The sequence below is a fragment of the Sminthopsis crassicaudata genome, chromosome 5, assembly GCF_048593235.1.
Source record: "Sminthopsis crassicaudata isolate SCR6 chromosome 5, ASM4859323v1, whole genome shotgun sequence".
Taxonomy (NCBI): Eukaryota; Metazoa; Chordata; class Mammalia; order Dasyuromorphia; family Dasyuridae; genus Sminthopsis; species Sminthopsis crassicaudata.
The window spans coordinates 310,742,062-310,756,239 of record NC_133621.1 but is presented as its reverse complement, the minus strand read 5'-3'; the positions used below and the strand labels follow the sequence as shown (position 1 = coordinate 310,756,239).

The 14,178-nt window shown below is 59.2% G+C and overlaps 1 protein-coding gene across 2 annotated transcripts in view; it reads left to right on the top strand.

Annotated features, from left to right (window-relative positions):
- The window catches only part of TBC1D22A (TBC1 domain family member 22A), a 280,355-nt gene that overhangs the window by 219,647 nt on the left and 46,530 nt on the right, over positions 1-14,178 (top strand). For both annotated transcript variants that reach the window (XM_074272072.1, XM_074272071.1), the window contains one exon: positions 11,697-11,792. In XM_074272072.1, the coding sequence (XP_074128173.1) occupies positions 11,697-11,792 (96 nt within the window). The remainder of the gene's footprint in view (positions 1-11,696; positions 11,793-14,178) is intronic.

Sequence of the window (14,178 nt, the reverse complement as noted above, 5' to 3'; positions counted from 1 at the left end):
CTGTGGGGAGCCTCTGCAGGGCGAGACTCTGGCACTTTTCTGCTGCTTCCTGACCCTTCCTTTTGTGTCCGTGCGAGCTTTGGGAGAACGAGGGACAGTTGGCGAAGGGGGCAGGTGCCCCCCGGGCCGTCCTGCGCCTCTCCCTCCCGGCAGCTGCTTTCACTGTGCACACTTGGCACAGCCCCAGCACCTGGTAGGCGCTGGAGGCCCCCTCAGTCTCTTGGGATTCTCAGGCCCTCGCGCTCTGGCCTGCCCAGTGCATCTAGCGCAGGGGCTTCATGATCCCATGATCCTCCTGGAATAGGGAGAGTGCTATTTAAGGGGCAAGTGATGGTCTTTTCTGTGAGACGGTGGTCCGGCCCGGGGGATATGCGCCAGCCTCCCTGCGCTCGGCCCACGGGCTCAGGACGTGGGGTGTCCAGTCCAGAGCGCCTCCCGTTGGCTCTGTCCCCGCTGCCTGTCATGTGAGGGAGGGACGAGTGGACGGCACCCTGGGTCCCCGCGTGTGGGATGGTCCGTGCTCGTGATGGCTGAGGGTGGAGAAGGAGCGCTTTGTGCCCCTTTAATGAGCTGACAATTTCTCGTGGCCGCCATCGCCGGGCTGTTGTGGAGAAGAAAGGGAGACGTGCAAAGGAGGCCGGTGCTGAGATTGTTGGGGAACAAAGCCGGCGCCTTCGTTATTGTGTCCATTAATTAGTTCCCCATCAGCCAGTTTCCTTGGGAATGAACTGGAAAAATAATTAAAGTGATACACGAGGCACGGAGTTTAGAAATTCAGGAGGTGAAGGGAAGAATTAGTTTAATACATAATTAGACATATTATTTGCGGCCCTCCATTTGTCACCGAGGGGCTCGCTGACGGGATGTGGCCCGGGTTTTAGTTCTGCTAGGGAGTTAATAAATACCGCTTGGGGGGAGGGGGGTTCAACGCAGAGAAGCCCATGAATTTAACCAGGGATGGTAAGTGGCGGACCCGATCGCACGCGGAGCCGGTCAGAACCCTCCCAAGGCGGCCATGTCCTTCTCCTCGGGCCCCAGCACTGCCCACACCAGCCCCACCTCCAGAGGTTCCTGAAGCCCGGGCCAGGAAAGCGAGCCCACCCTGGGAGGCCGCTCTCCCACGCTCAGGGATGGGACCCTGAGACCCGGAAGCCAGCTCAGCACCAGGCCTGGTCAGGCGGACCAAGCGCGAGACTTCCTGCCTGGTGCTAGGCCTCCGCCCGCGGCCTCAGATCCGGCCTGCTCAGGAGGGAGGCTCTCCAGGAGGGGCGATCTCCTGAGGACTCAGAGCTGTTGTGACACAAAGGAGAATCGCAGGTCCCCGAAGGAAGCCATGCTGACTGAGGGGTCACACACGCCGGAGGCTCCTCGGACGTTGTCCACGCCGTGTTTCCAGGGTCAGACTGCCTTCGCCAGCATAGCTCGAGGGTTAATTCCCTGAGGTGGCAGAGCCCTGGCCTAGGCGCTGCCAGAGTCCCCTTCGCTTCTCTCCAGCCCTGTCGGGAGAGACACGGTCCTGGCCACTGGGGGCGCAAATAGAACCATCTCATCCTCAGTGAGGGCCTGTGGGCGGGGCCAAGGGCCAAGGAAAGAGCTTCTGGGCCTGGGAGGGCCGAGGTCGGGCTGGAGGCCGAGGAGAGGGCCTCTGGGCCGGGGAGGGCTGAGGTCAGGTTGAGGGCCGAGGAGAGGGCCTCTGGGCCGGGGAGGGCCGAGGTCGGGCCGGAGGCCGAGGAGAGGGCCTCTGGGCCGGGGAGGGCCGAGGTCGGGCCGGAGGCCGAGGAGAGGGCCTCTGGGCCGGGGAGGGCCGAGGTTGGGCCGAGGGCCGAGGTTGGGCCGGAGGCCGAGGAGAGGGCCTCTGGGCCGGGGAGGGCCGAGGTCGGGCCGGAGGCCGAGGAGAGGGCCTCTGGGCCGGGGAGGAACAGGACAAGGGCTGCCTCTCTGGGACTGCCTCTGGTCTAGAGGACAGAGAGGAGAGCTCAGTTGGGCCAAACGTTGCTGGGATTTGGGGGATTGGTTGAAATTTGTAATCCCTGGCTCCGTTCAGCAAACCTTAACCACTTCCTGTGCATGTGGCCATTCACTCACCTGTGTATTCACCTAACATTTATTGAGGACCTACCAGGGACAGTGTTCAGTCCTAATCAGCGCGGGCGCTCCCGAAGTGCGCACAGTGTGTCCCTCCCCTCAAGAAGCCGACAGCCCAAGGGAGAGGGAATGCATGGGGGCGGAGTTTAGGGTCCAGAGGGGTGCTTGTGTGCTGAGGGCTGGCAAGGTGGAGGGCTCCAGACCCCAGGGGAGGTTGTGAAGGCACGTAGTCACGGCGAGCCGAGTGTGGCGGTGGGACGGAGGGGGAGGGCGCACCCGCAAAGGCTGCTGGCAGCCAGGAGGTGGAGGGTCAGGAGAGCTGCGATGTGCAGGGTGCGCTCCGCCCTCCAGGAGCCCGTGACTGCTTGGGACACGGCGTGTGCAGGAGAGTAATGGGGACTTGGCTTCTGAGAGCAGCCTCGTTTCCAGCTGGGAGGATCAGGAAATCCTCCGCCACGGCGGGTGGCTTTTGAGCTTGCCCTCAGGGATTTCACTCCACAGAGCTATGCAGAGAGACTCAGTGAAGGGGGTGTCAAAGGGACCCGGGGGCGTTGGGCAACGGGAAGTGGGGTGGGATCTCAGGAGGGAAGCTGTCCGTGGAGCGCCATGGTGGGATTGGAGCTGTCCGTGGGTCTGAGGATGGAGCAGGAGGGCCCTTCTGGCCATTGCAGAGAGGAGGTGGATGGAGCAGTCCAGGCTCACGTCTGCCAGGAGGGAGACGCCGGGAGACAGGCTTGCAGAGGGTCCCACCCAGAGGAGGCCACAAGGGACGGGAAACGGAGCGGCAGGGGCAGGGGGAAAGCCCAGGGCCGGAGAGAATGAGAGCCAAGCGGAAGAACCACGAGAGAGGAAGCCTCGAGGACCAGGCCAAGGAAGAGGCTTGGCAGGAGGGTGAGGAGGCCCTCAGCTCCTGGAGGGGAGAGGCAGGAAGAGCTGGGGGACGGGGACTGTGTTGTGAGAAGCCAAGGAAGAAGGTGGGTGGAGGCCTGGCTCTGCTCTCAGGGACCACAGGAGGGGCCGCCTCGCCATGCGGGGCTTGGGGCAGGGCCGCGTGTGGAACGGGCCGGTTAGATATCCGTTAGTGGGTGAGAGAAGTCCCTGGCCTGGACCTCGGGAGGGTAGTCGCAGTGATGGCGGGAGCAGCGGCGGCAGCAGCAGTAACGGCGGTGGTGGTCGGAGCAACAGGAACAGAAGAGGAGCCCCGCCCCCGCCCCAGCGCACTGCTCGGGAACAAAAACTTGCTTACCTAAGGTTTTTTTTTCCTCCCTCAGACTTTATGTTAAACTTGAAAATTATATATTTATTGAAAGCTTTCTGTTCTGGCTATAATATGAAATAGATTTTTGTCTCGTACTCCAGGCTGTCCTTAAATTTAGTGCTGCTGTAAAAATGATGGATCCGAAATGATTCCAGGAAAGCGATACTGAGGGAGTCGTCCTACCGGGGGCCAGCTGGGAGGGCGGACTGTGGGAGGCGCGCCCCGAGTCCAGAGGAGGCCCCGGGACGCCTTGGCTCATGGGAATGCTCATGTCTGCATCCACAGGGCGGCCGTTAGCAGCAGAAGACGGGGTGATTGTCCCTCCCGCTTCTGAAAGCGCGGGCCTGGCGGCTCAGAGTCCGCGTCGGCTCTGGGAGGGCAGGGACTGTCTCCGCCGGGCCTTGTGTCCCCGGGACTGGCGCAGTGCCCGGCGCATAGTAGGTACTTAGCAAGTATTTATCGATTTTTGAGCTTTAAGTGATGGCGTTTGACAGCAATGACTGAGCAGGAAGCCCTTGTGTAGCTCAAGCTGCTCTCGATGGCAGGAGATCCTGAAGGAAACGAGGGAGGAAACAAAGCTGTTTCTAGAGGGGGAGAGACAGACAGACAGACGCAGAGGGAGGAGCCGGAGGCCGGGCTGTGAGAGCCTCCTGGGCAGCACGAGCTGCCAGAGCTTGAAGGGGTGTTTGGAGGAATATCTCCGCCTGGCCTCTCCTGATTAGTTGCTGACAAGGCAGCTGCAGAGAGAGCCAGGTGTTGTGGCCCCCAGGTCTGGGCAGTCGCGATGGCTTCCTCTGGTCACCTGACCCCACTGGCCAGTCTTCAGAGCCTCTACTTGCAGGACAGCCTCGCCGCCCTGGGATGCCTGGCACCCCCCGCTGATACTTGCTATTTTCAGTAGCATAAAGCAGGACTGGGTAAATTATACTCTCAGATCTGAGCTCACTTGCCCCAGCCAGGCTGACCAGGAAGTCTCCTCTCGAGTAGCGCAGGCCGGGCAGGGCAGTGAGTGTCCCAAGACACAGGCCCGGGAGGGAGGAGGCAGATGGACCCCTGGCGAGACGCTGGGGGAAGGGGGAGCTGGCGGGGGAAGGGCCGGGTTTGGGGTCGGGGGCCTCTGCTGTGACAGATGGGGAAACGGAGCCTCGACCCTCAGAGAGTCCGTGTGCTCAGGTCCCTTGGCTTCTCCAGGCCTCAGTTTCCCCTTTCCAAAGGCCCAGTTCTCAGGCTTCTCGACACTGGTTTGGGACACCAGTTGTCGGCTCAAGCAGTCCCCGTTGCTCCGGATGCTCCTGTGCCAGTAGTGCGTCGGGCTTTGCGGCTCTTGTGATGGTGCAGGGCCTGCCTCCCCCGGGGATGAGGGCGAAAGGAAGCTCGGGCCTGTCCTGGAGTGAATGTCTGTCTGCAGGTGGCCTAATGTATACCTGCTCCTGTGCATGTAAAGGAAGGGGGCTGGGGGGAAGGAGGAGGAGGAGGAGAACATGGGATTTGGCAGTTGGATGGAAGCAGAGAAGTCAAGTCCTTCCCCTGGTCGTCAGGCCTTTGCCACTCTCGGGGGGGCCCACCCCGTGGCTGCCGGTAAAGCCCCCCTCCTCTCCACTGGCTCTCTCACCTGCAGTCCCCGTGGTCCCGAGAGTGATGGGACCGTCCCTGCTGGCCTAGAAGCAGAGCCTGGTCACTCCTTCCGTTTTCTTGGCACCTTCGGCTGCCGAGACACTGGAACGCAGGATACAAATGTCAGTGTGCCCCAGCGAGATGCCCGGGGATACCCAGCAGCCGGTCAGGGCCCCGGGAGACACTTGGCCACTCGTCTCTCCCGAGGACGAGCCCCGGGCTTCCAGCGCACAGGTTGGGTGGCAGAATTCCGGGACTCTTCCTCCATGCCTGGAAGGGAGGGGGCTCACTCCTGGCCTCAGGGAGCCTTTGATCTAACAGGGGAGGCCCCCCATTCTCCCTTGCCCACAAGGCAGATTAGAACACAGCTCTATGGGGCTCCCACGGGGAACTTGGGGATATCAGAGGAGTCAGAGGGAGAGGCCTTTGGTGAGGAGTCTGGAGAAGGCAGAGAACAGGACGAGCTTGAGTGTTCACGGACGGCTGGTGGGACTCAGCCTGGGATGACTGGGCGTCGGAGCGGAGAGGAAGGAGACACGGGGCTCTCTGAGAAGCCTTCATGGAAGAGGTGACGTTTGGGCTTCAGAGGTCTGCCGTAAGGACAGCCCCTCACCGTTCGGCCTTGCAGACGCCCCCTCACCCGCCCTGCTCAGGTTTCTGGGCTTCCCTTGCTCCGCTATGAACGGAACATTGGGTTGGTTCCTCAGAAGCTGTGGCCTGGGAGTCTCCAGAGGGAATCGGAAACTCTTTAAATTATTAGTTGGCATGATGTCATCCCTTGCTTCAAAGAAAAAATCAGGGCCCTCAGCGGGATCCTTTTCATTTGTTGGGTACGTCCTTGGCCAAATTAAAAATCGGACAGTTTGTCAGTTTGGACAGGAGCTAACTTCCTGACCATACGGTGATGCATGGCCGCGTCCAGCTGCTGAGTCATCAGAGACTGATTTAACGCTTCCACTTGGGGACGTGGGGGCCAGGCGGCGGCCCATTTGCAGATTGGATAACTCGGGAAGTTCTCTCAGAGCTGGCGGGAGGAGGAGGAGGAGGAAGAATGCCCCCATGTCCGCCCCAGAGCCCATGCACGGCCGCCAGGCCGCTCCCACGCTCTGCTGGCCACCCGCTCTTGAGCCGGGGTCGGGGGGCCTCTGTGATGGCCGCCAAGGCTCAGGGGATTAAGGCGGGATGTGTGCGCGTCTGGGCCTTGGCCGAAACATTTAAGTGGAGCTGGCTGTTTGGCTCGGATTCTAAACTTTTTGCTCACGTGCACATTTCCATGCTTTCCTGCCCAACCGGAGGGGAGGGCATTGTGGGAGCAGGTGCTGGCAGAGGCAATCTTAGCTCCCGCCTTTGTTCCCTTTCCAAAGGCTTGGGCCGGCCACTGGACGTCTTTGCACATTTGTTTTGTAGCTTGGAATTGGGATGAATGCGCCGGTCCCTTGGGAGTGGCGATGTCTTTTGCTAATTAATTGAATATTTGAGGCAATTGTGTACAATTTCAAAGGACTGAGAATATATCACTGAAAGCAGCCTAGAAGATGCTTTTCAGAATGAAAAGGAAATCTCAATGCTGCCCATCTTTGTGGCGTCCTGAAGGAACCTTTGCTGCTCCCTAATTATTTCTTTGTTCAGGGATGCTGCCCCCCACCCAGAAGGCTTGCGGAATGCTGCCTCGGTTCTTTCTTCCCACCTAGTCCGAGTGAAAGCAGGCCGCCCAGAAGAGTCCGGAGGGCACCAAGTTCTGGTTCTCGGGCCCTGGGACACGCACTGTGCACCTGCAGGCTGTGGCGTGGGGCGGGGCGAGGAGGAGATTGTTGTGGCCGTGAACCGGGGGACTCGGGCCATTGGCATTTGGGGAGAGCAGAGAGCAGGGGGAAGTGACAAAATGTACCGCTTTCAGTGGGAATGCTGGAATTCCCTGAGGAATGGACAAAAGCATTTATTTAGCACCTGCTGGGTACCTGGCTCTGGGCTCAGGAGGCAGGTGATTTTTAAGCTGAGTACCAGAGAGAGAGAGACAGAGATGGACAGAAATGGAGAGACAAAGAGATAGGCCAAAAGACAGATATAAAGATTAAGAGACAAAGAGGCAGAGAGACAGATACAGAGAGAGACAGACACGCCCCCGTCCATCCCCAGAGACAAAGTGTGGCGGTGTGCCTCGTTCCTGGGTAAGGGCCGTGCCGTAGCCTGCTGCCCCTGGTTCGGCCCTCAGACCTTGGGCCAGAAAGTGAGGGGGTTTTCTGGGAGGCGGGGCCAGGGCCTCCTTGCTCAGAGCTGGATGGTCTAGTGAGCACTGACGGATCTTCCTTCAGTGAAGGACTGAGGAGGGCCTCTTGCTTCCCCTCCCGCCGTGGGCAGCCCTGGTGAGCAGGCTCGGGAGACCGGCAGGGCTGGCACCGGCTCTGGAAGCTCGGCCTTCAGGACCCCTTGCTAGAAGGTCTCGTTGTCAGGGCTCGCTCCCTGGAGGACAATCCGAGGGAAGGCCTTTGCACTCTCTGGCCGGCCTCCAAGCCTGACTCAGTGAGTCCGGCCTCCCTTCCCTCCCCCCGCCCTGGAGGCTGGGCGTGCCTGGTGGGCCAGCTTTCTGAGAGAGCCCATCCTCACGTGCCGGGCCCCTGGTTGTCGCAGCCCCTCGAGGCCGCTCTCCTTCTTTACTCCAGCCGCGTCTTCCCTGGAGCCTCCTTGCCTCTGTTTCACCGGTGCCCGGGGAATGGACCCCACTGGGAAATGCTCATTGTCGGTGACTCCTTATTCAGTTAACGGGTGGCGGACACAGCCTGTGTCTCATTTTGGATGCTTTTTATTGTCAAATACACAACATCTCAATCAAAAGGCGGTCCTAAGTGTGCTCACACCACCCCATGGGGAGAATGTCCAGAAGTAGAACTTCTGGAAAGGAGGTGAGGTGGGATTTGGAGTTGGAGGCCCTGGATTCAAATCCTGCTCTGCACCTTCCTCCCTGGGCTGGTGGGGCTCCTGACCGCAGCTCCCCGGGCTGGCCCTAACCCTTGGAGGCCAGTGGGATCTAGAAGCTTTGTGAGGTTAATACCATGTGCCGTTTGTGCCCCATCCCTGGAAGGCCGGCGGGTGCCTCTGCTTGGAGGCGCTCCCCTCCCCGAGCCAGGGTCTTGGGCATTCCAGGCCCGTGGTTCCGCAAGGAAGCGATTCAGGCCCCTGCCCCTCAGGGAAGCTGCTCCTTTGGAGAAGAAGACGGGGCTTCCGGGAGCCTTTGCCACAGTCACTGCCCTTTGTCATTGGCTTTGTAAGCTGTAGAAGCCGGAGGACTCCTCAGCAGAGCGCGCCTGAGTTAGTGACCGCTCGGAAGCGTCTGACGTCCGCCAGTAAACGTAACGGGACGAAGGCCGCTGCCGGGTGGGACGTCGGGCTTCGGCGGCCCGGGGGCAGCGTTCGGACCTCCGGCCTCCTGCAGCCCCTCCGCGGCAGCCCGGCTCCTCCTGCCGTCGAGGAGAAGGCCGCCGCGGCCTCGATCCTGAGAAGGACCGGCGTCCTTCCTCCTGCCTTTTGTCCTCATTAAGCTTCGTGAGGGCCAAAAGTTTTCTGTATTAAGGGTTATTGTAATGTCATTCCCCGCACTGCTGAAGACAGAACTGCCCTTAGAGCCATAAAGCTCAGTTTTGCCCCACGTTGTGTCCTGAAGCCTCCTGGCATCCGCCAGAGAGAGGCCTTCTCCGGCCTTGAGAAGCGCCCCCTCGGGCCTCCTCCTGGAAACTGCAGCGATGCGCCTTCCTCCGGGGGGCCGGGAGCCCGAGCCTTCCTCCTCCTTTTTAAAGTTTTATTGATGTACTTTGTTTTAACAACCAGAACTGCTTACGGATCACTCCCACTGCCTCCCGAGAGGTCTCATAACCAAGTCAAACAGTCCAGAAAAACTAATGACGATACAGCAACTTCAGGGGAAGGGATCTGCGGTATTTCCCGTCTTTAGTACCCCCGCCCCAGCCTTTATGCTGTTGTTGTGTGTTTTTAAGGAACAGAAATCCATTTTCTCTCCCTCCCACCCTGCGACCCGTTGGGAGGAAAAAGATAAATTTCTTGTTCACGAACGCGTATAGTCGAGCCAGCCGTCCGGCCTCCGTGGCTGCTGCGAGGGTGTGCGCCTGCGCGTCCCAGGATCGTGCATGGTCCTGCAGCTTTCTGCGCCGCGTGTCTGGCGGGTGGCTGGTGTGGTACCCGGTTCTCTCGGCCCGTTTCATCCGGCACCGTTGGCACGAGTCCCCCGCACCCTCCCCTTCTGCGATCCGGGCGGCTCCGTCCCGCTCGCCCCCGTACACCCCTTCCCGTACGTCTCCCCGCAGAGTCCACCTCCGCTCGTGTCTTCCGGCAGAGGCATTCTCCGTCACATTCTCGCGTCCCGCGTCCCGCCTGGCCTGCAGTCAGGAAAACCTGATTTCCGATCGAGCCCCAGACGCGTCATAGCTCTGACTTGGGCCAGGTCACTTACCCTGTCGGTCTCAACGGTGACCTCAGACTCAGAACAGCAGCCGCTTCCCACGGTTATTGTGAGCATCAGATGAAATAGTCACGCAAAGTGTTTACCCCGGCATACAGTAAGTGCTACATAAATGCTCATTGCCTTCTTTGATTTCTTTCCAGTAAAGACCCAGCGGAGCTATGGGGGGAGAAGGCATGTCTGAGCGGACACTGTTCGGTCACTTTTCTGTGTCCATCCCTGGGCCCACCAACAGTGCGTCCAGGGGCCTCTTTTCCCACTGGCCTCCCCCTGGATCGGTTTCCTTTTTTTTTTGTCTCCTTTGTCCATCTGATGCGTCCCAAGTAGAATCTCGTAATTGCTTTAATTTGCATTTCTCTAATTGGTTCTAATTCGGAGCATTTTTTCATATGGCTAGAGAGAGCCTGGGTCTCTTCCCTGGGGAACCGTCCCTTCAAACGCTCAGACCGTTCATCTCTGGGTGAATGGCTGCTTTCTTATACATTTAAATCAGTTCCTTATGTATTTTGGAAATGAGACCTTTATCGGAGAAACCTGATACAAATAATTCCCCCACTTAATTGTTGCCCTTTGAATCTTTTCTTTCTTGGGTGGGTTTATGCAAACACCCCCCCCCCCTTTCAGTCTGACGTAATCCAAGTTTTCTCTTCCGCTCTACTCTCATTCCTTACGCGGCCCTGAGCATTTCTCCCATCTCCGTCTGCCTGATGGGTGATTTTTTGGCCGGTCCTGGAGCTTTTATTTCCAGGTCACGCGCCCGTTTGGAGCCTTTCTGTAACAGCCCTTCCTAACCAGACTGGGCCAGGTTCCGGGCAGCACATGCAGCCCTTTGCCATTCCGCAGGGCACTTACTAGCACTGACATTTATTTAACAGCATCATCCCCTCTCTTACTGAAATTGGTCTTCATCTGGCTACTGCTTCGTCCCCTGAGCTGCCCCAGGCTCCCACATCCCTCTGTCCAGGCCGACCGTCTCTCCAGGGGTCCCGTGGCTTGGCCCCCTCCCCCACGTCTCTGCTCTTTTGTGGCTACACCTGCCGCCCCCTCCCCTTCCCGGACTCCCTTATCAAGCGTCTGCAGTCGGAGCCCTCGCCTCTTCCTTCCCGGAGCACGGGGGATTCCTGGCGATCGCTGCTGACCGTCCTGGCCCCAGATACTCCCTGTGCTCTAAGCCCTTGGGACCCTCTCTCCTGGCTCTTTCCCACAAATCTTGTTGGGCACCTCTTCTTTCTTCTTTCATCTTGAGAGCCTTGCTTTTCTCTTCACCGGGATGGACTTTGCCCGTCCTCTGGCTCCTCCTCGGTGCCCTCCCCGCCGCCTGCCTCACACCCACCCACATGTCCACTCTGCCGCCAGATCGGAGCTCTCCCTGCAGACCCTCGCTGGGCCCGCCTCCCAAAGTCGCTTAACAAAGCTCAGAGCACACCTTTCCTATCTTCCTGCGCCCTGAAAAGCCCCCTGGTGACGCGTGTGTGTATGTGTTCTGTATGTAAGTATAGTCTCCTCTGATAAAAGGCCCACTTTCTCTTGTTACTGGGTTTGCACTTCCGGAGCTTAGCATGGGGCTCCACGCCCGCACACAGTGGGTGCTTAGCACGGGACCCTGCACACAGCAAGTACCCAATGAGTGCTTGCTAACTGAGCTGGAGCAGATCCCTTCCCACCAGGTGACCCAGGCCCAAACCCTGGCTGGGCCCCTTTGCTCCCAGGTGCCCTTGTGAGCCTCAGTTTCCCCCTCTGTGTAATGATGCGGGGGAAGGTCAGGCCCCTGGCAGCTCGGACCTTGGGTCCTTAGTAGGGGAGGCGTTAAAGTGGGCACCCTCAGTCCCACCCTGTGAGGAGGCAGTGCATGTGCTCTTACCAAGAGGAGTGAGGCCTGGTGAGTGCTAGGGAGCAGCCCGCCATGGGCTCCCAGCCTGGCACCGGAAGCCTGGCTTCCCCGAGCCTTCCTGGCCCGCTGCTCTGCCGGCTTTGCCAGGGCCCACAAAAGGTGGTCACGGCCTTTCTCCGGGCAGGGTCTGGCCTCCCCAGGCCTGGCGCACGCTTTTGCGTGAGTGCAGCTGAATCTCACTGGCAGTCTTGTGATGAGGAAACAGAGGTGGAGGGGCTGAGCCAGGGCACTGCTCTTCTTGGCCCCCGTGAGCCCTGGCACCAGCCCGGCAGTGCCCTGTGGGGGGCATCCCCACTCAGGGAGCCCCCGAGATAGGGGCTCACGTGGGACGGCTCATTCACGGATCTCTTTTGTCTGTTTCTTGACGTGTTTTTCAGTCCGAACCGGAGGGTTTCTCTCACTTCCACCTGTACGTCTGTGCGGCTTTCCTCATGAGATGGAGAAAGGAGATTCTGGAAGAAAAAGATTTCCAAGTAAGTCACAGCTTTCTCTCCACGAGCCCAAGCTCGGGTTTTCTGGGGCAGAGGACAGAGAAGCTGGTGAGGTTTCACTTTTATGAAGGGGCCTGCAAGGAGTACCCCCCGCTCTTCTAGAGGGTCCCCTAGCGGGCCCGCCGGGGAGACCTGCAGGCTTTGCCCCTCGGAAGGCGCCCCGGCACAGGCAGGACTGCTCACCCATGGGCACTGGAAGAGATGTCTTCTGGGAAGCACAGGGTTCCATTGGTTTTGCTCTGTCTTGGATGGCAAAATTAGGAGGTTCCTGTAGAGATGGTGGGAAGGTCATGAGCCCCCTGTCCCTGGAAGGCTTCAGGTGGGGGGAGCGATTTCTAGGGAAGATGTAAAAGAAATGACTCCGGGCCTGCATGGAGCCCTTCCGAGAGCCCTTCCCCCTTCTGTTTCTGTGGTGCTGCCCTCTGCTCCCGATGGCTCCGAGGCCCCGAATCTTTAAAATAACCACCACGATGGTCAAAGGTGACATTGGTACAAGTGCTGCAAGCCGGCAAAGAGCTTCTCCTCGCTGATGGGTTGCAGCCTCCTCCCCACCTGGGCAGGGGTAGTATTCCCATTAAAGAAGGCCGCCCTGGGTCAGTCGGCTCCCAGGAGCCCGAGGTGGGACTTGGCTCGGGATGCTAAGTGTTCCCGGTGCTCCGAGCTCAGTGATGCCCCGTGGTGACGCCTTCAAGTTCCTCCACACGTAGAAGGTGTTCACTGCGCTGGAGAATTGGGGTTTTTCCCATCAGAAAGACTGTAAGCTCCTCGGGGGCAAGACTCCTCCATATCTGTCTTTTCTTTCTCCAGAACTTAATGTAGTTGTTGACACCATGGGTATCTAAAGTCTGGGGAATGAAAGGAATGATGGGTGGGTGGGGATGATAGAGGGATGGATAGAGCGAGGGATGAATGGGTGGATTGGCGGAGGGAGGGATGGATGGATATATGGGGGGCACGTGGGGAAGGGATGGATGGATGGATATATGGGGGGCACGTGGGGAAGGGATGGATGGATGGATATATGGGGGGCACGTGGGGAAGGGATGGATGGATGTGTGGGTGGATGGGGGGACGGATGGATGAATAGAGGGAACGAGGGGAAAAGGGGGGAAGGAGGGAGGAAGGGATAGATGAATGGGTGGCTGAGGAGGGTTACATTATAAGTACCAGCAGCAGCCTGTGCTACTTGCTACTACTTGGAACTGAGAAGAGCAGGGAGAGTTTGGGGCAGAGCCCGCTGTCAGTCTAGCTGAAATGGGGAGCGCGTGGAGTGGAGGGGTTAGAAAAGGTCATCTGGGCCCAGACTGAGGAGAGCCTTGAAGGCAAGGCTGGGGAGTCTGTATTTTATCCTGGAGTCAGGCCCTGCCATCTGAGGCGTTCGAGGGGAATGGTCGGATCGCATCGGGAAGGAGCGGCCCAGGGGAGAGGTGGCCCATGGTAGCCTGTGGGTGGGGAAGAGGGGCCCTGCAGGACCGGGCCTTTCTCCTTCGGAACAAGACCACGTGCTCTGACTCCGTCCGGGGCCAAGGGCTTGCCAGACGTCACTCAGCTTTGAGTGCTGGTGCTAGGGCTCAGAGCCGGCTCTCCTGCATGGGCTCTGATGATGGAGCAGAGGAGACATGGAGGCCTTCATCTTTCCTTACTGCGGACCCTGTTCAGTTACCCCAAAAGGTGTTAAATCCTGGCTTTGGCACTGTCCTGGGCACTGGGGCTGTGCTCGTGGAGCCCCCCCAGCAGTGTAGCCTGGCATCCCGAAGGCTCTCCAATGGGTCTCTTGTGCTTAGATTCCCTCTCAACTCTGACAGTCTGTGTTCCCCAGCAACAATTGGGCAAGCATTTATTAAGTGCCTACACTATACCAGACATTGCTAGCTGCTAGAGACTACAAAACAAAATGCAAGAGGCCCTGCCCTGAAGCTGGTTCTCCCGTGGGCGAATAGCAGAGACACAGAGAAATGAGGAGTAGAAGGCTCCTGGACCCTGGGGCTGGAAGGGGCCCCGGAGACTCTTGGGCTGGGCCACTCCCCTCACCCGCTGGGAGATGACAAAGAAGAACCGAGGCCCTTCACAAAGGAGCTTTGCCTCCCCAGAAGGGAGAGGGTTCCTGTTTGGTGTACTTCAGTCCTGCCCACCCGCCTACCCACCATTCACACGCCCTGAGTATCAGCAGAGGGATGCTGGCGATGGAAGAATGAGCATGGGGCTTGGCGTCAGGTGTGGGTCAGATGTCGGCGTTCACAGCTGACATTTGGGGACATTTCCTGACCCATCCCAAGGTCGGGCCCTGAGGGGGAGGAGGAAGGCTTCGAGTGGCCCAGGGGGCACTGCATGGCAGGGCCAGGGCAGGAGGAGGAAGGAGCAGCTCGGC